Source organism: Aphelocoma coerulescens, chromosome 19, assembly GCF_041296385.1.
Source record: "Aphelocoma coerulescens isolate FSJ_1873_10779 chromosome 19, UR_Acoe_1.0, whole genome shotgun sequence".
NCBI classification, from domain to species: domain Eukaryota; kingdom Metazoa; phylum Chordata; class Aves; order Passeriformes; family Corvidae; genus Aphelocoma; species Aphelocoma coerulescens.
In genome coordinates this window covers 693,969-720,475 of record NC_091032.1, presented here as the reverse complement: position 1 = coordinate 720,475, position 26,507 = coordinate 693,969, and the positions used below count along the sequence as shown (strand labels likewise).

At 65.1% G+C, this 26,507-nt stretch overlaps 1 protein-coding gene across 1 annotated transcript; it reads right to left on the bottom strand.

The window, feature by feature from the left end:
* Positions 1 to 746: 746 nt before the first annotated feature.
* ELN (elastin) lies at positions 747 to 24,605 on the bottom strand. Its single transcript, XM_069033744.1, has 37 exons — positions 24,441 to 24,605; positions 18,563 to 18,616; positions 18,079 to 18,105; positions 17,857 to 17,889; positions 16,403 to 16,447; positions 15,771 to 15,863; positions 15,360 to 15,416; positions 15,191 to 15,256; positions 15,061 to 15,108; positions 14,006 to 14,077; positions 13,754 to 13,780; positions 13,475 to 13,546; positions 10,833 to 10,859; positions 10,352 to 10,417; positions 9,816 to 10,078; positions 9,681 to 9,732; positions 8,909 to 9,013; positions 8,784 to 8,825; positions 8,075 to 8,212; positions 7,950 to 7,991; positions 5,852 to 5,989; positions 5,727 to 5,768; positions 5,476 to 5,490; positions 5,227 to 5,268; positions 4,908 to 5,069; positions 4,776 to 4,823; positions 3,939 to 4,061; positions 3,692 to 3,745; positions 3,400 to 3,522; positions 3,168 to 3,215; positions 2,751 to 2,792; positions 2,484 to 2,522; positions 2,024 to 2,050; positions 1,571 to 1,612; positions 1,368 to 1,394; positions 1,224 to 1,274; positions 747 to 1,116 (listed from the first exon to the last, which is right to left on the bottom strand). Exons 1-37 carry the CDS (start codon positions 24,520 to 24,522, stop codon positions 1,070 to 1,072), a joined length of 2,481 nt encoding a protein of 826 aa, XP_068889845.1. The 5' UTR covers positions 24,523 to 24,605; the 3' UTR covers positions 747 to 1,069.
* Between the last annotated feature and the right edge of the window lie 1,902 nt (positions 24,606 to 26,507).

Genomic DNA, 26,507 nt, shown 5'->3' with positions numbered 1-26,507 from the left:
AAGGGGCACGGACCGCATCCTGTGTCCCTGGCTTGTAACTGTGGGATAGGGTATGGATGTCCCCTTCCTTCCCCGTACCGTTATCATGGGACAGCACATGGATGTGTCTGTCACGCCCTGGGCTGTCACCAAGGACAGACACAGCCCCACTGGTCCTCAGGCTGTTACCAGGGCACAAGGCATGGACATTTGCCTGCACCCCAGGCCCCTGCTGTGACCTTTTCCTGGCTCCCCACGCTGTCACACCAGGACAGGGCAGAGATGTCCCCCCGACACCTCAGGCCAGTGCACAGACCTCTCCCTGGGACACTGGGTTGTCACTGTGGGAACAGGCATGGGCAACCCCTGGGGCCCCAGGCTGTCCCCCCACCCCTCCCGTGTGTCCCCGGGCTGTGACCACGCAGTGGGACAAGCGACAGCCCTGGGCCAAGGACCCAGCAGGTTTCCGGGCTTGCGCAGAGCCACGGTGGGGGTGAACTCCGGCCTCATTGCCACCGCCACGGGGAGGGGGACAGGGACAAGGGACAGAGCCAGAATCCTTTAAAAACTTGTCCTTTATTAGTCTGTCAGAAGCGAGTCCCTCTGTGTAGGGCGTCCCACCCAGTTATAGCAAAGTGAGCATCGTGAAGGGACCGAGCCCCTCCTGCCCGCGGCCCCCCCAAACCGGGGGGAGCGCGGGGCCCGGGGTGGGGGCCAGGCTGACGGGGCTATCCCTCCCCGCACAGCCCCCGCCGCCGGGATCCCCTTCCCTCCCTCCCTCCCTTCCTCCAATGTGGGGTGCCCCTCATCCTGCCCCCCCCCGGGGGTCAGCTCTGGGGCTGAGGAAGGGCGCGACAGCCCAGGCCCCCCCCAAATCCCGCAGAGAGCGATAGCACCAAGGGGGACGGCTGCTCCCCGCAGTTTATTCCGCGCTCCCTGCCGGGACCGAGGGGCGGGGGGGGCCGGGCACGGCCCCGGGACGGATGGGGGGGGTCCGGGGCTTGGGGAGGGGGTGTCTCAGCTTTGCTTCGGATTTACATTCTGGACCATGCAGTAGCACCAAAGTTCATGAGGTCAGCGGTGGCGAGCGTTACTTCCGCTTCCTCCCGCAGTACTTCCCTGCCGCGCAGCCCGCGCCTGCGGGGGGATGCGGGGTGAGCCCTCCCTGCGCCCGCACCCCGCCCAGGGCCGGGAGAAGGGCCGGGGGCAGGACCGGCCCCTGGGAGCGGGGGGACCGTGCTCACCTCTAAAGCCCAGCGCACCCAGCGCTCCTCCGTAGGCCTTGGGGGGCTTCCCTGCGGGGGGAAGGCAGAGCGGCGTGAGCGGGACCCCCGTGGGGATCCGCACCCCCCGCCACAAAACGTCCCGCGGGTGGGATGGATACTCACCACCAAATCCCAGGCCGCCGACCCCACCTGAAAGGAGAGCGAAGCCCTCAGCATGGGGCACCCCCATTTCCCTGCCCCGCACCCCCAGCCGAGCCCCCCGGCTCAGCCCAGCCCCCGGGGTCCCTCCCCGGCCCGTGGCCGTGTCCCCGTGAGCCGGCCAGGCACCAGCGCAGGCCCCCTCTGTGCCGAGCTGGGGGTGGTACCTGGAAATATCGGTGACACGCCGAAGCCGGGAACTCCAACCCCTGGGGAAAAAGCGACAGCCAGTGACAGCCGGTGACAGCAGTGCCACCCTAACGTGGACTGGGGACAGTCTGGCTCGGATCCCTCGCTTACTCCAGGGACAGGAGCTGATGCAAAAGCCGCCGTCCCCCCCCGGCACCCCTCTGGCTTCTCAGTGCTCTCCCAGGCAGCCGCGTGCCCAGCAGGGAATGGCAGCAGCGTGGGGACAGCAAGCGGGGACGAGTGTGGCAGGGTAGGGGACACACTTCCACGCCAGCCCCAAAGTGCAGCACTCACCTGGCTGCAGCCCCCCTGCACCAAAACCGGCAGGTGGGAGAGCCCCAGTGAGGGTGGGGAGCGTGAGCACAGCCACGGGAATGTGGATGGGGACGGGGGCTGGAGTCACTCCTCCAGCCCCTCTGGCTGTCCCTTACCTGGCTTGGGAGGTTTCCCAGCAGCTCCTGGATACAAGAGTCCTTTGTCAGAGAGGGGCACTGGTGCAGCCCCTGCCCGGACTCGACGCCCCAGGGCCACAGCCAGACCCTTGAGGAGTGACCCAGAGGGTCCCAGGAGGGACCTGCACTGCCACACGTTGGGGACATGGTACAGCACCAGCTCCTGTTGCCATGGCATGGGCAAGGCTGGCGCTATGGCCCTCAGTCCCTGCTCAGCAACAGCATTCCCTTGGGATCACACCCTGGGAACAGGGCAGGTGGCAAACAGGATGGGGCGCAAGGCACAGTGCCAGACTGAGGTGGGATTGTACTGTGAGACCAGGAGGGCACAGAAGTGACCCACAGACTCCCTTTCCTTTTCAGTGCTCTGCCAGCACGCTGCTGCTGCTCCCTGCAGCCCAGCCCTGGGGATCCCCACTGCGGGACCAGCATCACTCACCGAGCCCACCGACTCCGAGCCCACCGACTCCAAGGCCACCTACAAGGAGGAGCCCAGGTGAGCACCTGCAGGGACGGCAGTGGGGCAGTGTCTGACCTGCTCCTCAGCCAGTCCCCAGCATGCCCAGCCTTCCTTGGCAGCCCTGCTCCCTCCGTGCCCAGAGGGAGCATCCCTCTGAGAGACATCCCTGCAGCTCCATCCCTCTGGGAAAGCATCCCTCTGCCTTCACATCCCCACTGCCTGGGCTCAGCTGCTGCCAGGACTTACCTGGGAGGCCACCAACCCCTGGGACTCCAACCCCAGGAACACCTGCCAGAGAGACACCATTAACACCTGTCCCCCCACAGCCTGGCACCCCCAGCTCAGAGCACCCCCAGCCAGCACCCAGCCTGCTGGGGTGACCCTGGCACCCACGCTGGGAGTCCCCAGCACCCACCTCCCAGCACCCAGAGGGGCTTCAGCCCCTGCCCGACACATGCAGGAGAAAACTGTCCCCAGGTAGTCCAGGGCAGGGGGTACAGGTGGTACTTTGCACCCATGGGTGACAGCACACCACTTCCCACGCCTGGGCCATCGGGGCACAGTGGGCACGCAGGGGACATGAAGAGAGGTCAGCACCCCGATGGCCACAGGAGGAGGGTGCCCGGGGACAGTCCAAGGTGGCCCTGGGGCAGGGGCACGTACCGAATTTGGGAGGTTTAGCACCAGGCTGCACCCCTACTTGGGGGATGCCTGCAAAGTGAGTGAGGACACCACGGTTAGGACGGTCACCCCCGCACCACTCTCATCTGCCACCACCCTCCATTCCACCCACATCCCTCCCTGCGACCCCTTCACGTGCCTCAGTGGCTTTTAGCATTCCCAGCCACCACTGTCCCCAAGCAGGTCCCCAAGCAGGATGGAACAAAGCACGTACCTGCCCCTGGGAGGATGCCAGTTCCAGGAACTCCCACTCCCGGCACCAAGCCGGGCACGCCACCAACACCGGGTACTCCGCCAACGCCGGGCACCGCACCTGGCACCCCTCCAACCCCGGCACCTGCAGAGAGAGGGGTGAGGCAGCGTGGGCTGATCCCCTGCTCATGTGGGATGATGTGCCAGGCCTGGAGTGCCCATCCCCAGCATCCCCTGGACCGGTCTGTGCCACACCAGAGCTGGTGGGGTGATGTCCCCTGGGTGTGACTGAGGGGCTCCACAGACCAACTCACCAAATTTGGCTGCCTTGGCTGCTGCTTTGGCTGCTGCTGCTGGACCTCCAACACCTGGGCAGAGACAGCAAGGGGGGGGTCAGTGACCCTGGGGAGGCCTCACAGCAAACCTGGGCAGAGCCCATCCCTCAGGCCTTGTCTGCATCCCCCCAGGGGACACTGCTGAGGTTCTCCTCAAGCCTGTCCTGCCCCAGAACTGGCCCCACACCAGGCAGGCTACCCCCACCCTCCCCTTCCTACTCCTCACCTGGGACACCTCCAACACCGGGAACCAAGCCACCTATTCCAGGAACCAGGCCACCCACACCAGGAGCCAGGCCACCCACGCCGGGAGCCAGGCCACCCACGCCGGGAGCCAGGCCACCTGCTCCTGCAAGGACAAAGAGGAGGACTGGGGCTTCAGCTCGCGAAGAAACAGGGTAGAAGGGGTTGGATGAGAAGCCATGGCAAGATGGAGGTGGGTGGGTGGATTATGAGATGAATGTGTGGCTGGATGAGGAGTGGTTGAAATGATGGTAGGATGGATGAATGGGTGGATGGATGGTGAGATGGATGAATGGATGGCTGCTAAGATGGACACATGGATGGTGGGATGGCGAGATGGACACATGGACATGTGTGTGAATGGGGAGTGGTTGAATGGATGGTAGGATGGATGAATGGACGGATGATGAGATGCATGGATGGATATGTGGATGGATGGATGGAGGGATGGAGGGATGGAGGGATGTGGAGTGATTGGATGAATGGAGGAGGTACAGATGGATGGACAGAGAAGGGGACAGATGGACACTGAGGTGGCTGGTGGTGTGGCTGGGTGGGCAGAAGGGGATGTGGATGGACCGATGGTCGAGAAGGTGTTTGGATGGTGAACTCAGACCCTCCATGGGGCTCAGCTCTTTGGAGAGCAGCCCTGACACAGCCAGAACCTCATCCCACATTCAGCCCTTTGGGGGGCTCATCCCTCACCCCGACCCCCAGGGACCCCAGGCACTGCTGGGCCTCAGCCCCGACAGGGGAGCAGCCCGGGGTGGGGATGAGGGGACAGGACACGCGGGATAACCCTGGAGGGATTCCAGCTTACCGTACTTGGCTGCTTTGGCGGCTGCTTTGGCAGCGGCTGCCGGACCTCCTGGGGACAGGGAGTGACAGGGTCAGGAATGCGTTCAGCCAGCACCGCTGAGGACACCCGAGCATCCCTTGGGCACCATCTCACCTGGAACGCCAACGCCGGGCACCAGACCGGGCACACCCACTCCAGGCACACCCACTCCAGGAACGCCGGGCACACCAACGCCGGGTACACCCACTCCAGGAACACCGGGCACGCCAACACCGGGCACACCAACGCCGGGCACACCAACGCCGGGCACACGTCCTGCTCCTGCAGAGGGGTGCAGGGATATGTCCGAGGGGGCAGACTCCACAGCAGGAATCCCACTGACCTCCACAGCACCAGGGTGTCCCCACCTCTCTTGTGTGCCAAGACCCCCCCTCCCTCCCTGGCACAGCCGGTGCTGACAGTGGAGACTCACCGATCGCCGCTGCTTTCGCTGCAGCCTTGGCTGCGGCCGCTGCTGCCGGGCCACCCACTGTGGGGACACAAGGGACACGGTCAGGGCACTGCTGAGGCCAGTGTCCCCCCGCCGGCTGGTGACAGCCTATCTGCTCACCTCCAACACCAGGCACAGCACCAGGAACCCCAGGTACGCCAGGGACGCCTGGGACACCAGGAACTCCAGGAACGCCTGGGACACCAGGAACTCCAGGAACGCCAGCGATGCCAGGAACGCCAGCCCCTGCAGGGAGTGAGACGGGAGAAGTAGATCTTGCTGCAGCAACAGCTCAAAGGCTGGGAATCTCCTGGCTCTGCTCTCATCATCGTGGCCCAGAGCGTGGACCATCCATGGCCTCATCCAGGAGAGACCCCAGCAGGGCAGGAGAGGGATCAGTTTCGTGTCTTGCTAGTGGGATGCATTTCAGGATCCTGCCAGCTATTGGAGGGCAGTGACCCCGGGCCCCGCGCAGCACGTACCGTACTTAGCTGCCTTTGCTGCTGCTGCTGCCGACGGCACCCCTGGGGACAAGGGAGACAGGGACCCTCAGCCACCACGGCCCCGCAGAGCCGGGCCATGGGGACAGGGCTCCTGGAACAGTCACCTGCCACCCCAGGGACACCTGCGACGCCGGGCACCACCCCGGGAACGCCTCCGACACCGGGTACCAAGCCAGGGACACCTCCGACTCCGGGCACCAGGCCGGGGACGCCGCCCACACCGACACCGGGAACGCCGGCGCCTGCCGGGAACAAGAGGGGACAAGTCAGAGCTGACAGCAGCAAGAGCTCAAAGGTGGCAGCTGCCATGGCTCTGTCTCATCATCATGCCCTGGAGAGCGGAGCATCCATGGCCTCATCCCCGAGAGACCCCAGCGGGGCAGGGCAGGGATGGGCCCCGTGACTCTGCCAGTGATTGCCAGGAAGTCACCAGGACAGGCACCACAAGGACCCTCATCCTTACAGGGGCCCAAGATGCTCCTTTGTTGGAGTGAAAGCTCCTCTGGTCTCAGGCCCAGGGGGAAGCCAAAGCACAGGAGTTGAATTAAAACCTTTGGATAAGCTGAGATACATGAAACCACACCAAAGTGAAATAGAAATACAGATTTTTAACTTTTAGTAGAAATATATGCTAAGTGCCTTAAACATTGAAAAGCTGTAGCAGAGACCTTAAACACAGTTCTTACTGTAGCAGTGTTACCTTTTCACAGAATTCTTTACTTTAGACAAAATATAGATAGCATTATACTGTTCACATTTTTTAGATGGAGTGTTCACATAAACAATAAGAGCTGATAGAAACTGTACACAAATCTGTGTAACACCTATGTAGTACTTGTGTAAGGCTTACGACTGTTAGAGCGGGAGAGGTTAAGGAAAGAAAAACCAGAATCATGTGTTAATCTTATTGGTCAGTCAGCAAATATAATCCACACTTCTGTAAGAAAAAATATATGGAGCATACAGAGCATATAGAAGAAGAAGAAGCTCTTTTCTGCCTACTGTTTGCTGTTGCTGCTTGCCTTTATCATGTAACCCCCTTCGAACTCTGCCTTCAGAAAAGCTGTGAGACTATGAAATAAAGAACTCAGGAGAACAGCAGCCTCCTCTGCTCTTTCACCCTGGTCTGAGAAGGAAGGGTGCCCCAGCAGAAGCTCAACACTCCTTGTCACAGGGACATCAAGCCTTACAGCCAGACAGGCACGGAGCAGAAGTGGCTGGGTGTCCCCAGTAGGTGCTGGGAGGGCTGGGAGCCCAGGCACTGCTCAGACTGGGGAGCTGCCCAGGGCAGTGACAGCCTGGACCTGCTCGCACCCGTTAGTGCTACAGGGATGAACATCAGGTCACTCCTGCAAGGGCTCAGGGCCACAGGGCTTTGGCCTCGTGGGACCCTGCTCAGCACAGAGCACCACAGCACAGAGCACCCACTGCCGGGTCCTTCCTGAATCCCTGGATGCCATCCTGCCCTGGGCCTGTGGAGGGATGTTTTGTACCAAGTATAGAAGAGAGGGGCATCAGTGCTTTAACCCTCAAAGGAGAGCTGCCTTTGACCATGGGACTCCCAGGGCTCAGCTGTGGTGATGGAGGAGAAGGTCGTGGGACCAGGCCAGGTGCCAGCTGCTGGCTCTGCCTTTTGGAGCAGCACATGGAACTGAGTCCCTCATGGACTCTCAGGGCCAGTTCTGCCTCCTCCCTGTGCCCAAGCTCCAGACTACCCTGCTGCTTGGCCATGGCCCTCATCTCCACTGGAGCTCCTTGGGGGTGGTTACACCTGATGGATCCCACCATCCCACCAACCCCAACACATCTTGGAAGGCAGTGCCCCTGGGCAGGGGCCCCACTGCCAGGAATCTCTGCCCTAATGCTAGCAAGCACTGAGCCCTTGGGCACAAGATCCTGCAACAGATCAGCTGCTGGAAAATGGATTTTGCACAAAATCCAAGAATTCAGTTAAATCTAAAGCCATGAGCTGGGGCTCATTGATCACTTCCACAGAGCAGCCTGGAGGAAGCCTGCAGAGGGAGAAGGTTCTGCCCTGGGGATGGAGCCAGGCCCAGGTGGGAGCAGCCGGGAGCTGGGCTGAGCGTTCCCCATTCCCCTCAGGAGTGATCCCAGGGGACACCCCGTGCCTGGGCACCCCCGTGTGGCAGCGTGGGCAGGGCGGGCGGGGGTCCCAGGGCTGGGGCCCCGCGCAGCACGTACCGTACTTAGCTGCCTTTGCTGCTGCTGCTGCCGACGGCACCCCTGGGGACAAGGGAGACAGGGACCCTCAGCCACCACGGCCCCGCAGAGCCGGGCCATGGGGACAGGGCTCCTGGAACAGTCACCTGCCACCCCGGGGACACCTGCGATGCCGGGCACCACCCCGGGGATGCCTCCGACACCGGGTACCAAGCCAGGGACGCCTCCGACTCCGGGCACCAGGCCGGGGACGCCGCCCACACCGACACCGGGAACGCCGGCGCCTGCCGGGAACAAGAGGGGACAAGTCAGAGCTGACAGCAGCAAGAGCTCAAAGGTGGCAGCTGCCGTGGCTCTGTCTCATCATCATGCCCTGGAGAGCAGAGCATCCATGGCCTCATCCCCGAGAGACCCCAGCGGGACAGGGCAAGGATTGCTAGACCCAGTTGGATTTGTTTCTGAACCCCACCAAGGGTTTGGATGGTGGTGACCTTGGGCAGGGGCCCATCTGCCAGGAATCTCTGCCCTAATGGCAGCAGCACCAAGCCCTTGGGCACCAGATCCTGTTGGAAAATGGATTTTGCACAAAATCCAAGAATTCAGTTAAATCTAAAGCCATGAGCTGGGGCTCATTGTTCACTTCCACAGAGCAGCCTGGAGGAAGCCTGCAGAGGGAGAAGGTCCTGCCCTGGGGATGGAGCCAGGCCCAGGTGGGAGCAGCCGGGAGCTGGGCTGAGCGTTCCCCATTCCCCTCAGGAGTGATCCCAGGGGACACCCCGTGCCTGGGCACCCCCGTGTGGCATCGTGGGCAGGGCGGGCGGGGGTCCCAGGTCTGGGGCCCCGCGCAGCACGTACCGTACTTAGCTGCCTTTGCTGCTGCTGCTGCCGACGGCACCCCTGGGGACAAGGGAGACAGGGACCCTCAGCCACCACGGCCCCGCAGAGCCGGGCCATGGGGACAGGGCTCCTGGAACAGTCACCTGCCACCCCGGGGACACCTGCGATGCCGGGCACCACCCCGGGGACGCCTCCGACACCGGGTACCAAGCCAGGGACGCCTCCGACACCGGGCACTGCCCCTGGACCTGGAGGGAAGCAGAGCAGTCAGACCCCCTACAAACACCCCACTCTGCCACCGGGGGGGACACAGTCTGTCCCAGGGCCACAGGAGGCTCTTGGGCACCGGCTTTGTGGTGGGCTCCTCACACATCCTAAAGCAGCTCTGCAGGCAACGCGGGATGCACGCGGGATTTTGCTTCGCAGCTCCCTACACTCATCAGGGGTTTGGCCTCCCAGGATCCTGGGGACTCCCGAGGTCCCCGAGGCTGTGGCTGTACATCCCAGCTGCCCCAGGGCTGGCACGTTTTCCCTGACCGCTGCAATGAGCGGTTTCCTGCTCACTCTTCTCCCACAGAACAGCCAAGGAGGGGAGCAGCGAGATCTGCATCCCCAGGAGCATCCCTGTGCTGGGGAAGGACAGCTCAGCACAGATGCCACGTCCCAGGCACGCCGCTGGCACCTGGCACAGCAACCCCACATCTGACGGAGAAACCAGGTGCGATGGGCATGCTGTGCCCCATGCCAGGCCCGTCAGCCCTCTGTCGCTGCTGGAAAAGCTGCTGGAGCCGGGACAGGGGCTGAGAGAGCACCCCAGAGGATGGGATAGCGGCTGCTGGGGCCCTGGCACAGCCCCTGGCATCGATGCACGGCTCCTCCCCGTCCCGAGATCTGTCCGAGACAACAGGAACTCACCAAAAGCTCCTGCCTTTGCCGCTGCCTTCGCCGCTGCTGCCGCCGCTGCCGGGATAGCGGGAGAGAGTCAGGGACGTGGGATAAGGGCAGGAGAGCCTCCCTGAGCCCCAGGGCATCGCCCTCTCATCACCTCACCTCCAACTCCTGGGACACCGCCGACGCCGACACCGGGTGCGACTCCCGGGATGCCGCCGACGCCGGGCACGACACCGGCTCCTGCCGCAGGGGAGAGCGGGTCAGCCCAGGGTGCGGGGACACGGGGACACAGCCGGCATTCCCGGGGCTGGAGGGACGGAGGGAGCTCCCTCCTGCTGGGGAGATGGGCGGTGTTTGTGCCACAAAGGGCGACTCACCAAGTTTCACTGCTGCCTTCGCTGCCGCCGCCTGTGCTCCGACCCCTGCGGAGGGACACGGGCACTGGGCCACCGAGGTCCCGAGACCTTCCCACCTCAGCTCCCCCACCCACAGGGACCCTGGAGACCGGGCACCCGTGCCAGCATCTGTCCCCCTCTCCTGTGGGAGGTGCTGCTCCCCTACAGGCTGTCCCTGCGGTGCCCGGACAGCCGGGCAGCGCCCAGCCCGCATCCAGGGGCCAGCAAGGTGACAGGGTGCGCGGTCCCCTGCCGTGCCCGTGCCAGGCCCCACCCCGGGGCTGCGGGGTCGGAACGTACCTGTCCCGGTGGGGTATCCTGCCTTTCCTGCCAGGATGCCGGCTCCTATCCCGCCGGGCCTGAGGCCTGCAATCACAACACAGCGGCAGAGCCGGGTCAGGCACCGGCCAGGGGAAGGACAGCGAGACAGACGGAGCAGCTCCCTTGGATCTCCTCCCCCTGGCTCCAGAGGCTGCGGGGGATGCCAAAGCCAGCTCCTCCCCACTTGAGATCCCAGTTCAAACATCCCTGTCTGGAGCTGGAGCGGCTCAGGACGTGTCCTATGGATTAACAGCTCCCAGGGATGCCGGAAGAGTTGAGTTGCTCCCAGGCTGGTCCACGGCCACCATGGGTAAGGCATGAGGTCCCCAAGGGACCACCTCGCCCTGGGAGCAGGATGTCCCTCACACCACCCGAGGGTCGGTGGCCACACAGCCGTGGTGGCAGATGGGGGAGCCACAGGAGTGAGGAGGACACAAGGACTCACGACGGGGCAGCTTACCATTGGTGTAGGGCAGTCCATAGCCACCTGGGGACAAAAGGAGAGGAGAGAGGGGGATTAGCACCCGGCTGCTGCTGGCCCTGTCCCCTCTGCCCCACGGCGTGGGCCCGCTCTGCTGGGGCTGCGCAGCACCAGCCCCGGGGGCTCCGTCCATGGTGACGGTGAATCCTCCAGGATACAAACCCCTGCGGTGGAGCTGGGCCAGGAGATGCTGTTCTCCCTCACCTTGGAAGCAGGGACTGAAAGAGCCACCCCCTCTGAGCCCTGGCCGAGGGCTGTGGCGCCTGAAGCTGGTTCTGCAGGAGCCTCCCATGACCCCGCTCCAGCGAATGGTCCCGCGGGAGCCCCGCGGCGAGAGCTGTACCCAGCTGGCTGCGCCCCGGCCAGCTCCAAAGCAAAGGTTTTAATTGGAATCAGGGCTTGGGAGCCTCGGCTGAAACGTGACCTCGTTAGGAGGTTGGTGCGAAGGGATGGGGAGGGATTATGAGCTGGAACAGCTCGGCCAGGGAAATGTCTCCCTGCAAAAGAGCCGGATCCCAGCACTCGGAATGGCGCGGGGATGCCCCTGACCCAGGGGGGACCATGGGCTCGGCAGCCAGCAGCTCACAGCTCCCATCACTGCTGGCAGCAGCCCGAGGCCACGGGCTGCCACATTCCTGCTGGGGACACCTCGAGCTGCACGCAGGGTGGGGGTGTCTCCAGCGTGGGCAGGGATGTGGCTGCCTGCAGCCAGGATGGAATTACTCATGGCAACAGCATCTCCCCGAGCACTGGACACCGTCCCCTCCCAGCAGCCAGCATGTGGGGACCAGATTTCCCTCCATCCTGCCGGGCTAGCCTGTGGTGTCCCACACCAGCACGGCGGTGCTGGCAGTCAGAGGCTCACAGTGACCTGTGCCAGGTGTCCTGCACCCCGAGGGCCACCCTTGCTCATCCTGGGGCACCTTATCAGCACCCTGCTCACTCCAAAGCTGGCAAAGGGGTAGCACACATGGAGGTAACTCCAAGGGCCAGGAGTCCAAGCCTTGGGTCTCCAAGGGTTTTGCTGGGTCCAAGTCCAGGTCCCCAGCAGCCCCAGCTGGGTGGAAGGGCAGTCCCTGCCCTGGGGCTGTGCCCATGGGGCTGTCACCAGCACTGCCAGGGAGCTTGGACCCACACACTGGGAGGGCTCTGCACAGATGGATGTCACCTGAGCACAGCTGGACACTGGGGAGTGATCCCCATCCCTACAGCATCAACAGGACCCTGACCTCAGCCACAGCTTCAGAGTGAGCCTCCAGCATGGTGGGTGACCCCAGGGCCACCTCCTGAGCAGGGAGAACACAGCACCAAATCATCTAAAGAGATGACTTTCCACTGAAAATGTTATTTGTGCCACTGTCCCCTCATCCCCTCTCAACCTGGACCTACTGCAGTGGGGACAGTGCAGGGGACACCCCACGTGTGGCACCCCAGATCCACCTGCAGCATCGAGACAAGAGCCTCCCCAGCCAGCACAGCCTGTCCCTGCACTGCCAGCCCCGAGCCCTCAGAGGTGACAAACTGGCATCCCCCAGCACCCCAGGAAGGTCTAGGTGCCAGGTGAACCCCAGCTGGGGACACCCCCCTGTCCTGGTCCCTGTCTTGGGGCCGGGACCCAGACGGGATCAGCCAGTGGCGGGGCCGAGTCTCCTTAAGGATCGTAACTCTGTTCCAGTGGAGGAAACAGGAGCAGGCCAGGGATCCCTGCCGGTGTTTGTGGCCACGGGCCCAGCTGGGGGGAAGCCAGCAGAGCTGTTGGGGCTGGAGCCGGGCTGGGATGTGCTGCCCGGGGTAGGTTCCCCTCGCCGAGGCTCTCCAGCCTCCAGCACCTTGTTTGGGTGCAGGGGAAATGCCCGTGGGTCTCCAGTGCACTCCCCAGCACCCCAGGCATGGGGGCCTGCCAGGATGTGGCTGCCCTCCCCCTTGGGACGCGCTGGGGAGCAGTAAGGTGGCAGCACGGCCCCTGGAGGGCACAGAGCCTGCCACTGTCCCTCCGTGGGCACGGCTGCCTGGGGACAGGCAGAGCTGGCACCTGGCACAGGGCTGGGAGGGGAAGGTGTCCAGAGCAGCCTGGGCTGGGAAAGGGGGTCTGAGCTCCCCCAGGCTGCCCTGGGCAGGGGCTGAGCCCCACGCACGTGGGCAGTGGGGAGGGAGACCTGCTGGAGCCTCTAGGTGGCCTTGGCTACAGCTCCTTGAGCCAGGACACCTGGCCCCAGTGAATGCCCAGCACAACCCTAGGAGCCACAGAAACCAGACTGTCCCTGCGAGGGCTGTGCCTTGTGCCAGCAGGAGCTGGCAGGGCCATCCCAGGGTGGCCTGGCCCAGAGCACGTTCCCAGAACGTGACCCTTCCTACCTTACAACAGCTGGAGAGAGGCACAGCACTGTCCACACGAGCTGGGGGCAAGACCACGGGCATCACCGTGGCATCTGCCCCCGGGGCTGCCACAGGCGGGGCACAGCAGAGCCCCTGGCTCTCTGTCCTGCTGTCCCAGGGCCAGCACGGGCACTGCCAGGTCCAGGGGACCTGTGGGCACCGTGCCTCAGCCCTGGGGAACGGCGGGTCCTTGTCCTGGCACTGCTGGGATCCTTCACCTGCAGTGAAGCCACTGTGGAGCTTACCTGGGAGCTTAGGAGCTTTGATGGGATACCCCAGAGGGACACCAGGCTGCTGACCTCCAAAACCTCCCAGTCCTGCAAACCAACAGCAGACTCTCACCTGGAGCCCGCGCCACGGCTGCCACCAGTCCTGGAGGGAGGGGAGTGCCCCAGGGCACCCCGGGAGAGAAGAGTGGGGGGCGTGGGAAGCCCTGAGGCATCTTCTGGTGTGGGGAGACCATGGCTGTGAGGAACAGGCTTGGGAAGGAAGAGAAGGACAGGCAAGAGAGATGGGACACTCACCAGGGATTCCTCCAAAGGCTCCAGCTCCTAAAAGGAAACACAGAGACACCTGTGTGAGCCCTGGGCTGCTCCTGGAGGCCCAAATTAGCCTGAGTTAATTCAGGTGAACTGAATTAACAGGTTGATTCAGCTGCAAGTTGGCTTCTCTGCCAGGTGCCCTGTAGGGCTGTGATCCTGAAGGATGGGCTGGGGGCCGAGCTGGAGCCAGCCCTGAACCCAACCCAGTGTTCCAAGGGGGTTGAGGGGACCTACCTGGGCCTTTTGGCTTGACTCCAGCTCCAGTGGGGACTCCGGGCAGCACCCCCACACCAGGGAAGCGAACACCTGGAGCAGAGACCAGAGGGATGAGCTGGGGCCCCGTGATGTTACTGGTACCCAGCTCCCAAACCCCTGCCACCCATCTCTTGTCACCCAGGGCACCCTCATCCTCGGGGGCTGGCTGGGATCGCCCTGTGCCAGCCTGCCTGCGCCTCCAGCTGCCAGGAGGGGTTTGCTCCCAGCCTGGAGCTGCCTGTGGAACAGGCTGGGAGCCTGCAGGGAACGTGGCACTCCAGAGGGGTCCCAGCAGTGACAGCAAAGCCCCAGCCAGGCATGGGTAGTGCTCTCTGCCCTGGTGATGCTCGGTGGCCTGGGGCTAGCAGGGGCTCTCCAGCCCTCCAGGAGCAGCAGACAGTGCTTTGGCCTTGCAGTCATTTGGGTTGGATTTTTGGGTTTTGAGTTTCCTTTTGGTTTGGGGTTCTTTTTCCCCCTCTTACAAATGTCTTTCATTATAACTCAAGCGTTTTCAGACATGGAAAAGACATTCCTGACCAGCAACACACTTCGGACAGTGTCGAAACATCTTGTTTTCACAAGTTTTCCTCCCCCAAATTACTTTGCACTGAGGAATTCCTCTCTCCCGCCACCTCCTCCCCCTCCTTCCCACGCCGCCAGCCCTGGTGGCTGTGCCAGCTCCTCTCCCGGTGCTGGTGCCGCCTGCTCCCGCCAAGCTTGGCACGGGACAGAGGTGCCGGGTCCCCCCATGCCTTTGGCATGGTGGAAATGTCACTGTGACCTAAGCCAAGGGGTTTGGAAGCTGCGGGGAGCAGCGGGGGGCAGGGCAGGGTGCTCGGCCCACAGAGGGTGCTGGCACTGAGCGGGGACCACTTGGGAGGTTGGGGTGCCGCTGGCTGGGTTGGGGACCCCATTGGAGGTTGAGGTGTTGCCGGCACTGGATGGGATCCCCCCGGAGTTGGGGTGCTGCTGGCAGGGTGGGGATACCCTTGGAGGTTGGGGTGCTGACGGTGGGGTGGGGACCCCCAGCTCACCTGCGCCGGGGAGCACGCCGCCCGGAAAAGCTCCGGGAATCCCAGCACCTGCAGGCAAAAGAAATTCAGGGATGAGGAGCCGGGTGGAGTCGCTCCCCGCCCCGGCCCCGGCTCCGGGGCCGTCACCTACCTGGTATCTTAGGGGGTTTCCCTGCCGCGCCAAGGCCGGGCTGCACCGCGCCCGGTACCACGGCACCTGCGGGCAGCAGAGACCCCTGAGCCCGGGCCCGGCTCCTGCCCACCCCGGGGACAGCTCTGCCCCAGGCTCGGCTATGCCGGGAGCGAGGGGTATTTCCTACCTGTGGAGACCCCGAGGCCACCAGGACCAATTCCACCCACGCCTCCAATGCCAGCACCTGGGGGCATTGGGAAGAGGGGTGTACCAGGGGAGGTGCCGCCGCTGAGCTAGGGCTGGCCGGAATGGGACAAGCTCAGGATGGCTCTTGGGGGCGAAGGGGACACCCTGAGGCAGTCCCAGGGATGGGTCCCCATACTGGGCACAGGGACCAGGCAGCTCTGCGGTCTCTGCTCCTGGGGGCTCAGGTCTGGCCAATTCCCCCGTGCCCGGGTCCCTCTGAGTCACTGGGCAGCCCAGAGAGAGCATCGGCTCCTGCCTGCAGCCCCCGGCTCCAGGGGAAACCTGTCCTGCCCCAGACCCCCAGGGGACACCAGGGGTCCCTGGGGGCTGCCCGGCCCCCCCCAGCACTCACCAGCTTTGGCAGCAGCCTTGAGCGCCGCGGCCGAGGCGGCTCCCGGGAACACCCCCCCGGGGAAGGCAGCTCCTGGGAACAGACCCGCAGCACCTGTGGGGACAACAACCGGCATCAGCATTCCTGAAACACAGCTGCCAAGAGGGTGTCCTGCCCTCCGGGTGGGCACAGGGGCTGGTGAGCTGCGGGGCTGCGTGGCGGTGCCAGGGCTGGCGTTAGGCTGGGCGAGGCAGCGTTAGCAGGCACTGCCCTGTCCTGCATCCCCCCAAATCCCTGCTCCCATCCACACCCCACCCGGCGCACACAACATCTGACACCCCTGGAGCCCCTGGCTGACCACCTGCAGGCACTGTCCCTCTGCTGCCGGCCCTGTGGGGACCCCAGGTGCCTCCTCTCCTGCGGGGTCACCCCACTGTGGTTGAGGCCATCATGTCGGGGACCTCAGGGCTGCCTGCTGGGTGGCTGCAGTCCCTTGGGTCTGGGAAGGGCACCCAGCCCAGACGGGACCCACCCAGCATGCTCTGGAGAGCTGTGGAGATGGGGACAAGGGACGTGCTGTCCCCAAGGTGGGTCTCTGGGGACATCGCCCCGGGGATGGCCGGGAGCGGGGGTGGACAGTGGTCAGTGCTCACCTGGCTGCAGGCCAAGGGGGCCGAGTCCCCCAAGTCCTCCGACCCCTAGAAAGAGAAGCGGGGTGAGGTGGGGGGCGGCCAGGCCCAGAGGAGCAGAGAGGAGTGCCTGTGGCACCGTGGGGATGGGAGAACAGCCCCGGGACGGGCACAGGGAAGGGTGACAAATGTCCTCGCCAGCACTCGGGTCCTCCATCCCGTCCCTTCTGCCTCAGCCGCCCCCCGCCCTGCCGGGCCACAGGGGGACAGAACCAAAATGTTTACGGCTGAGGAATGAGTCCCTGGGTCTCCGGCCAGCACTGCCTTCCAACATCTGGGGCTCATCAGCCCTCGCTCCCTCCAGGCGCAAATTCCAGTGCCGCTGGCTCCGGGCGCGGACACCGCTCTGGCTGGGCCCTCGCGGCCGCCCCGCGTTTGGTTTTAATTACGCCGAAATAAAGGGCCTTGTTTTTCTTTCCACGAGCTGAAATCTGAGCAAACGGAGGCTGCCGGCCCCCGCCTCAGGCTGCAGCTCCCACTGTGCAGCCTGGCCTGCTCGGGGGCCAGGGGCGTGGGGTGCCCCTGCCCTGGGCACAGTGGGGACCCCTGGGAGGACACAGAGGGGACCCCAGGGTCTGCCTGAAGCAGCATCTTTGCATGGGGATCAACAGGCACCGGGCAGAGAGTGCCAGGACAAGGGGAGTGGTTTGAACCGAAAGAGGAGAGATTTAGGCTCAACGTTAGGAGGAAATTCTCTGCTCAGAGGGTGGTGAGGCCCTGGCACAGGGTGCCCAGAGCAGCTGTGGCTGCCTCTGGATCCCTGGCAGTGCCCAAGGCCAGGCTGGACGGGGCTTGGAACACCCAGGGACAGTGGAAGGTGTCCCTGTCATGGCAGGGGTGGCACTGGACGAGCTTTAATGTCCCTTCCAACTCAGGCCATTCTACAATTCCATGATCTCCCTTGGCCCAGATGTTGCACATTCAGTCCCTGCTGCCCCAGGCTCGGTGCCCTCCAGCTCTGCCTTCTCCTGCTGCGCATCCCCCTGCCAGCATCTCCCCTCCTGGTGATGTCCCCTGTCCCCAGCGTTCCTAGGCGGGGCAAAGCCCAGCGTGGGCTGCAGGAGCCTCTGCAGAAGCTGCTTGGCCCCGCTGGCAGGCAGGCGCGGGCGCTGCCAGCTGCCCACCGGGACGCTGGCTCCCGGCTTCGCATCTCCTGCTGGAGCTCTGGCGCGGTTTGCAGGCAGCAAGCACCCCCAGAGGCTGGTTTGGGGGGCTGGGGCAGAGGGCAGCGCCGAAGCGGGGTGGGCAGGGAGGCTCCTGGAGGCCGTGCCAGGATTAGTGTGGCAGGGCAGGGCGGGCTGTGCCTTGGCCAGCGGGGTCCCCCCAGCGCGGGAGCAACATGACGGCAGCAGTGGTTGGGAAATATCCCGGCTGCTGGCGTGCCTGGAGCTGGTGAGAGCCAGGGAAAGGCTTCTTACCTGGTTTGGGAGGTTTTCCTGCAGCCCCGAGTCCTAGGGGAGAGCGAGCGGAGAGGGGTCAGGGCCATCCTCCCTCCGAGCATCCCCGGGCACGGGGACACGTGTGGGACGGGGCCAGCCCCAGCCTCGTGGCAGAGCCCCTGCCCAGCACAAGGCAGCTCTGCTGGGCGTCCTGCCCCTCTCCCCAGCCCAGCCCAGCCTGGCAGGGGTCCCAGCACTCACCTGCTCCCAAACCTCCAAGTCCAGCACCTGCGAGCAACGGCACAGTCTGAGCACCGCCCTGGGAGCACCCAGCACCCACCCAGGCTCCCGGGGCTCCCTGGGGAGGTGGAGAAGGTCACACGGTGTAAGGGGACCGGCCATCCCCCCTGGGGTGTCCCCAGGGTTTTGGCTGAAGCTCTGGGGACAGGCTGTGACCTCTGAGCACCTCCTGTGGCCAGGGCTGGGCAGGGTGTAGGTGCCAGCCCTGGGCTGGGGGCCCCCAGGGTAAGCCTGGCACTGCCACCCAGTCCTGTCCCCACGCCACGGGGCTGATGCTGAGTCCATGCTGAACAGCCAGGCAGGGTGTCCCCATTTCACCTGATCCCGGCTGGCAGGTCCCCAGCCTTCCATGGTGTTTCAAAGGCATTCAAGAATCCCCCCAGGCACCTGCCCGTCCTTGCAAACAGGGTGATGCCCCCTCCCAGTGGTGCCTGGGCCCCCTTACCTGGGAAAAAGCCTCCTCCTGGGACTCCCCCTCCCGGGATAGCACCAGGGACCCCTGCAAGAGAGAGACCCTTGTTAAAATCCCCCCAGTGGTCCGAGGCAGGGGGTGGGGGGCCCCTCCTGGTTCCCCTGCTGCTCCCTGCACGCAGGTTGGGATGCGGAGCTCGAGGGCAGGCCCCTGCCTTTCCTTGCAGCCCTGTTTCCCGGGGGTGACAGTGGTGACAGGGCTCGGAGGTGCCCCAGCTCGGACCCAGGGGTGGCACCTCGGTGGAGGCGTCAGCAGGACCTGGCCCTGCGTGGGAAGGAGGGACGTGGGGCTGGCTGGTGTCCAGCTCTGCTCCTGTCCCACAGCCCAGCCAGGGCTGCCTCCATCGCCTCCAGCTTCACGTGGCTCTGCGGCTGGGTCCGGGCATGGCCATGCTTGTGGGGCTGTCCCAGTCCATCCTCACAGCCCCTGCCAGTCCCAGCCAAGCCTGAGCCTCCCCTGGGGCTGCCCCAAGGATCTGTGGATGTGTCCTGCCCACTGAGGTGCCAGTGAAGAGCCAGCTCAGGCCGGTGGGACTGGGGTGACAGACTGAGGGGACACTGCTGAGACCCATGGAAGCTCCCTGGTCCCTCTGCCTGTCCGTGTGACACTGCAGTCCCAGCACTTCCCAGGGTATCTCAGCTCATGCTTAGAGGCCACAGCAAGGTTTTGTGGCTGGTTTGGACGCTGGCAGGGGAGTGTCTGCTGCAGGCCACCAGGCTGCCACCCCCGGCTGGCCCCCAGCTCCACCAGGGCCATGGGTGCGCTGGGGGCTTGCAGGTGGGTTGGGAACACAAGGGGACCGCAGTGCAGAGGGAAGCTCCACTCCTGGCACCGGGAGAGGGGCTGTGGTGGGGTTTGCAGGACAGAGCCGGACAGGGGGGCTGCCAGGAGGGCATGGGGGGCTGCCGTGGCCACAGTCCCTGTGGGACCTGCAGCCAGGCCTGCTGCCTGCACCACCACTGGGGAGGGACTTCAGGGGGGGACAGGCACGGGGGACCCTGTGGGGGCATGGCTGGGACCTGAGCACCTGCAGTGGCCAACCCAGCACCCCAGGAGGTGGGTGCATGCAGTGGCACAGCCCTGGCAGCACCACCACGGGCCGGGCAGTGCCCAGGGGCTGGGCAGGGGGGTGCCAGCGCCCGGGGGGACGGGCAGGTGGCCGGGCTGGCAGGTGGCAGGGCTGGCACACCACGGCGGGGACACGTTGTGCCGCACATCTCCATCGCAGGGGGGGCAAACTCCGGGGATTCCCTCTTGCCGTGCCCCAAAGCCCTGCTGTGCCCCACCAGCAGCAGGGATGAGGGTGTCCCCTGGGCCCTGCTCACGTGTCCCTTGCACCCTGGGCACCTGCAGAGATGCCCGGGCCCCCTGGGATGCACTGGGGTGCCAGGGCGCAGCCATGTGCGGCAGGGCTGTCGGGCTGCGCGGGCACAGCAGATGTTGGGACAGTCGCTGGCAGGACAGGACATCCCCGGGGATGCAGCACGCAGGGGGAGGACCCGTGCCAGGACCCGTCACGCAGCCCCAGAGAGCGGGGCCCAGGCACTGCCCCCCAGCATCCCGTCCCGAGGTGTCCCTTGGCCAGGAGGGGACGCGTGCTCCGCCTCCGGCCCGGCCTGGCCCGGCCCGGCCAGAGGGTTCCGGAGCAGCTCCTTTTCCCCACCAGGGGTGACAGAACGGCTCCTTTTCCCGGCACACTCCCCGCCCACACCGCCCCCCCCAGCCTGGGTGAACACAACTCCAACTCCCTTCCTTGTTTCGAACAAGCTCCGAGCGTCCGCACACCGCCAGCTCTCCCTCCCGGCCCCGCTGCCGCTGGGAGCCAGTGCCGGGCATGGCCAGGGACCCCCATGGCACAGCCAGGGACTGTCCCCACCCAGGACGGGACCCTCAGCCCCCATCGTGCTCCGCAGCCTCAGCCCCTCAAAACCAGGCAAGGTCCCTGGTGCTGGGGTGACAGTGGGGGACAGGCTGACCTCCCCTACCCTCTGTCACCAGCGCTGCCTGACGGAGGCTCCCGAGGAAGCTGGGACAAGGATTTCTCACAGCACCCCTGCAGTGTGGGGACCCTGGGAATGTCCGGGTGTCACCTGTCCACAGCCACAGCTGCCAAACTCAGCCCTTCATCATCCTCATCACCATCACCCTCCTGGGGCACTAGGGGTCCTGGCAGGAGGGTCCCACTGTGGTGACACTGTCACTGCTCCATCCCCAGGCATCCCCCAGGCACCATCCCAGAGAGGGCCCTGTGCCTGGACACTTTTTGGGAGTATTGCAGAGGATGTGCTGGTCCATCTGCCCAGATCAGGAGGTGTGGGGCTGTCAGCAAGGCCTGGCAGGAGATGGGACAGCCCGGAGGCAGTGGGATGGGTGGCTGGATGGTGGTGCCAAGTGGATTTGGGGGGACAAACCTTTCCCTCAGGGGCTCTCCCTGACCAGCTCTGCTGCCAGGCACAGCCAGATCTGCACTGCCCTGGGAGCTCCTTCACAAGCTGCTCCCCCAGAGCCCAGCTCGGGGCTGTTCCCTGGTGCAGGCACTGCTGGGGGGGGGTCTCTCCAAATCCCCCCAGTGTCTCCAGTCCCTCCCCCTGGCAGCACCACCGAGCACAGCTGTTGGTGACAGCCCACGCACTGGTGACACCGTGACCACATTGGGCTCTGGCCATCGCTCTCCGGCCATCTCTGTCCTTGCCCAGCCTCAGGGGCAGCAGCCCCCAGCCCAGTTTGGGGTCCACGTGCTCCCATTTGTCCTCTCCACTCATTCCCTTGGCACATCAGGGAAGGGGAGACTGAGTCAGCGGCTTCCCAGCGCGGAAGGAGCTCTGTGCTGCCTCCGCTCTGAGCCTGCCAGGACCCTGGGAAGGGGATTTTCCTGGGCTCCCAGCCTGTCTCCTCCGCTGGGCTGGCTGTGAGCCTGCATCCCACCCCGGGGATGGCTTCTCAGTCCAGGGGCAGGAGAATTCGCACCCACTCATGCAGCCCCAGCTGTGTCGGGGTGGGAGCCGTGGAGGTGCTCAGGATCTGGTGTGAAGCCTCCTTGTTTACGGGAATGGGATGTTTTCCCCCCCCAGCTCCATCCACAGGTGTGGATATCCGTGCTGTTCCGCTGCCAGCGCTGCTTCCGATCCCGTTTGGATCGGCCGCACCGTTTCTATCTGCACCGCTGCTTGCAGCTCCCTCCACGAGCCAGAAATGCAGAGCATTTCTCTGTTCCATAGGTTTTGAGACCACGCTGGAGAATCCACCACAGGACACCCTTGTACCTCACCCCTCCCTGCGCCCACAGGCACCCGCTCCCGGAGGAGCCTCAACGTGAAACCACCACCACTCCCCTCTTCCCTCATTCCGCTGTTTTCTTTTTCTTGGGAGAAAGTTATGGAAACATTCAGTCTCCAAGCGACTTTGAAGCCGTGCTGCATCCCGGGCCGGGCTCGCTGGTAGCAGCTCGGGGGAAGGGGGGGCTGCTGCCGGGGCCTGGCTCCTCTCCAGCCCCCCTGAAGCTCCAGCTTTCATCTCCGAGCGCTGGCGGCCGAGCTGCACCCTGCCAGTAGTGAGGGGAGGGAGCAGCCCCAGCAGGCCGGGGTCCAGCTGGGAAGGGGAGATGCCATCCCAGCCCCACCCTGGGCACTCCGGTTGTCCTCGGAGGGTCCCCACAGCCCCGGGCTGGGTGCCAGCACACCCAGTGCCTGCCCCTCTGTGCCCACCCGAGCTGCTCCCCCTGGGCCCAGAGCCTGCAGGGCTGGGACCTCCCTGGGGTCCCTCTTGTCCCTCCTGGGGGTGTCACTGCCAGGGGATCCCCGGTGCTCCACGCAGGAGGCACTGAGGGATGGATGGAAGCACTGAGGGATGGATGCCTTGCTCCCGATTCTGGGACAGGCTGCACCTGGCACCTTTGGGGAATCATGGCCCCTTCCCCATGCAGTGACCTGTGTCCAGCTGTGCAGGGCCCCACGGTGCCAGCACGGCTCTGCTCCCCAGGGGCAGATCCCCAGGGGCTGATCCTGACCTGCTGCCGGGGTTTCCTGAGTGCTGCCAGCTCAGTCCCTTGGCACTGCTCTGAGGTGACAGTCTGGGTACGAACCCTTCAACCCTGGGATGTCTCAGGGTTCCCTCTCCCACCATGCTGATTTGGAGCTGCACTGGCAGTCAGTGCTGGAGTTCACTGGCCTGCCTCTCTCCAGGTGCCTCCCCAGCACCCTGGGATCCCCCTCACCATGCCACCGTGCCTCTGTGCCAGCTCTGTCCCCAAGGGCTGGTGTGCCAGGGCAGGGCTGAGACACTGCCCAGTTTTCCCTGGGAGAGCCTTCTCCCGTGTCCCCCCAGCACTGGGACCATCCCCAGGGTCAGGTCACCTCCTCGGTGAGCTGCCTCCCAAACCAGCAAACACCCCTGGGGACCGAGCCGGGGCCTGGAGTGGGGCACATCCCATCCAGCACCCCGAGCAGGATCAGGCACCGACAGCAGCTCGGCTCTCAGGCAGCTCCCGGCTCTGGGGTCCCGCTGCCTGCACAGCCAGCCTGCGCTCGGGGTCCCGGGAGCTGCAGGGCACGGGCAGATGGAGCTGCTGAGGGCTCTGCCCTTGGTGACAGGTGGCCCAGCCCGGGGCTGCCCTGGTGCCCACCCAGCCCTGGCGCTGCCCACGGAATCCCGCACCCTCTCCTCCTCCGGTCCTCAATCCTCCGTGTCCAACAAGCCCCTCACGACAGCGCCGGCACAGACCCCGTGGCCGATGGTGGCTCTGCCCATCACACGCTCTCCGTGGCACAACCACTCAGCTCTCCGGAGGTGACTGTCCCCTCCCTTGTGGTGCTGTCGCCTCCTCACAGTCCTCTGCCCAGTTTGGCCACTGCAGTGGGCTCGGAATCTGTGTTCAGCTGCTCTCCCCGCCTCCGTGGGAGCTCCCGGTCTGACCCGAGACAGCGGCTGGGCACGGGGCAGGCACCGGCTGCGCTGGCCGGGCCGTGTCACACGGCTGGGACAGGGACCCTGCGCTGGCCGGGCCGTGTCACACGGCTGGGACACAGACCCTGCGCTGGCTGTCACCTCCCTGCCCCGGCCGCGCGTGCCGCACCTGCGTGTGCGTGGGCTGGGTTGTCACACAGCCGTGGGACCGCGCCGGGACAGGGACCCGACGCTGGTGGCACAAGCACAGTGAGGGGGGTGTGAGGGCCCCCGGCACCCCCAGCCTGCGGTTCGGGTGGGTCGAGCCGCTCTGCAGCTGCAGCAGCCCCGGGGCTGTCATGGCCACACACTGAGCAGCAGCTCGCACACGGCGGCTGCGGGACGCTCCCACCCACCCGGCGCCCTCGGCTCCCGCTGCCATCGCACCGCGGGGTGACAGCTGCCACCTCTCCCGGCCCCTCGCACTTTTAAGTCCCATGGGAGTTTGGTGGCCACCCCTGGTGTCCTGCCTGCGTGTTCCTGAGCCTTTCGTGCCTCCAAGTCTCTCATTCCCAAGTCTCTGCTGTCCCCAAGCCTGTCACCAGGACACAACCCCTGGCAGCCTCCCTCCGACAAGTGCTTGGTGCAGCGGTGCCGTTACCGACTGCCCCGTGTCACCACCCTCGGTGACATCCTGTCCCACCCGGCCATGGCACAAGCCACGCGTGGGTGTGGGGAGCAAAGAGCCCTCGGCGGAGGTGGCACCCGGGGGCTGCCCAGCCGCCCTCGGGGATGTCCCCAAGGCAGGGCAGCGTGGGTGGCTGTCTCTGCTCGGGGCTGCGCAGCCGGGGCAGGCGAGGGGCTGCCCGGAGGGTGGGGGGTGTCGCAGCCCCGGTGCCCGCGGAGGGTCCCCGCAGGACCGGAGCGAGGCGCCGGCCGGGGGCACGGGAAGGAGCCTTTCGTTCCTTACCTCCTTGCTGAGTAGCCGGGAGGATGGAGAGGAGGAGGAGGAGGACTCCGGGGAGGAGGGGTGCAGCTGCCTGCCTTGCCATCTCTTGAAGCAATGCCCCCGTGCTCCCGCGGGCTGTGTGTTTTATCCCAGAGCTGCTTAATTGTTGCTTCCAAGGATGCGAGGGGAAGGGGAGGGGGGTGAGGAGGGAGGGGAAAAGGAGAGAGAGAGAGGGGGGAGAGAGGCACAGGACACTACGTCATGAGGAAAGGCCAAACACACACGAGCCTCTCCCGCCGATTGGGCTGGCTGCTCGGGGAGGGTTTTTTCCTTTCCCCCTTTTTTTTTTCCTTTTTTTTTCCTTTTTTTTTTTTTTTTTTTTTGGTTCCTCGCTGCTCTCTCCAAGCCTGCGCGTCTCTGCCAAAAAACCTGGAAGAGGGGGGAGCTGCCAAGGCAGGCAGGGAGAGGACAGGGGGGCTGTGCCCACCGGCGGGGGGGCCACGGGAGTTTAGGGTGACGGATGTGTGTCGCATCGCGGCTGGCACCTGAGTGGTCTCGCATCGCGGGAGACACAGGGGTGCCTTCGCATCCCAGGTGGCGTCGGCCCGAAAGGGGATTGGGGGGCAGGTGGGGACAGGCGGGGTGAGGGGATAGGGGTGTCCAGGGGAGCAGGCGGGAATTCAGGGAGTGCCGCTCCAGCCGGGGGGCGCGAGGGAAGGAACCGGCCCGGTGCCCGGTACCGTGCACGGAGTCCGGATCTCGGTGCCGGAGTCCGGATCTCGGTGCCAGCGTCCGGATCTCGGTGCCGGTGCCCGGATCCCGGTGCCGGTGCCCAGATCCCGGCGCCAGTGCCGCGTCCCGGTGCCGGTGCCGGTGTCGGCCGGGAGGTGGCGGGCGCGGGGTGTGCGGCCGCCGGCAGTACGGGAAAACCGCGCATTTTGCAGGAAAACGTGCTGCCGGCCCCGGGGGTCCCTCCCGGCCAGGGGTGTCCTGGGGACACGCAGCGCCCGGCCCGGCCGGGGCTGGTGATGGACACGCAGCCCCCGCGACCCCCAGAGCCCAGATAGGGTGGGGGTCTGGCAGCTGAGCTGGGCTGAGCCATTTCCAGCCCCAGCCCCTTCAGGGGTTCCATCAGCTCCGAGCCCAAACCCGGGCCCTGCGTGTCCCCATTGAACTCCTCATCCCCCTTTTCGGTGGGTATCTCTGGACAGGTCTTGGGGGGCAGCTGGGTTAAATGGGGGGATGAATCACAGGATCATGGAATGGTTTGAGTCAGAAGGGACCTTCAAGACCATCTCATTCCACCCCCCCCCCCCCCCCCCCCCCCGCCAGGGCAGGGACACCTTCTACTGTCCCAGGCTGCTCCAAGCCCCAGTGTCCAGCCTGGCCTTGGGCACGGCCAGGGATCCAGGGGCAGCCACAGCTGCTCTGGGCACCCTGTGCCAGGGCCTGCCCACCCTCCCAGGGAACAATTCCTTCCCAATATCCCATCCAGCCCTGGCACTGGGAAGCCATTCCCTGTGTCCTGTCCCTCCATGCCTTGTCCCCAGTCCCTCTCCAGCTCTCCTGGAGCCCCTTTAGGCCCTGCAAGGGGCTCTGAGCTCTCCCCAGAGCCTTCTCCTCTCCAGGTGAATACTCCAGCTCCCCCAGCCTGACTCCAGCGCAGAGGGGCTCCAGCCCTCAGAGGATCTCTGTGGACTCCTCTGGACTCGCTCCAGCAGCTCCACATCCTTCTTATGCTGGGGACCCCAGAGCTGGACAGACACTGCAGGTGGGAGCAGAGTGGAAGGGGAGAATGTGTGTGGATGTGAATGAGAATCTGCTGTGTGGATGAAGGGCAAGGAATGCAAAACCGGCCTCTCCACTGCAGGTGCAGCACTGCCCCTTCCCCCCGTGCCGAGGGTTCGAGATGCTGCTTGCCCCGGTACCCGACTCCTCGTGAGCCCCAATCTGCTGGGAGCGGGAGCACGAGCACGGAAATGCCCTGTCTGCACCCCCGGCCCGCAGGGCTCGCTGTCAGCATCCCCCCACTCCCCAAGCTCCTTCCACCGCTGCGGAAACTGGCGGCCAATTATCAGCAAACCCACC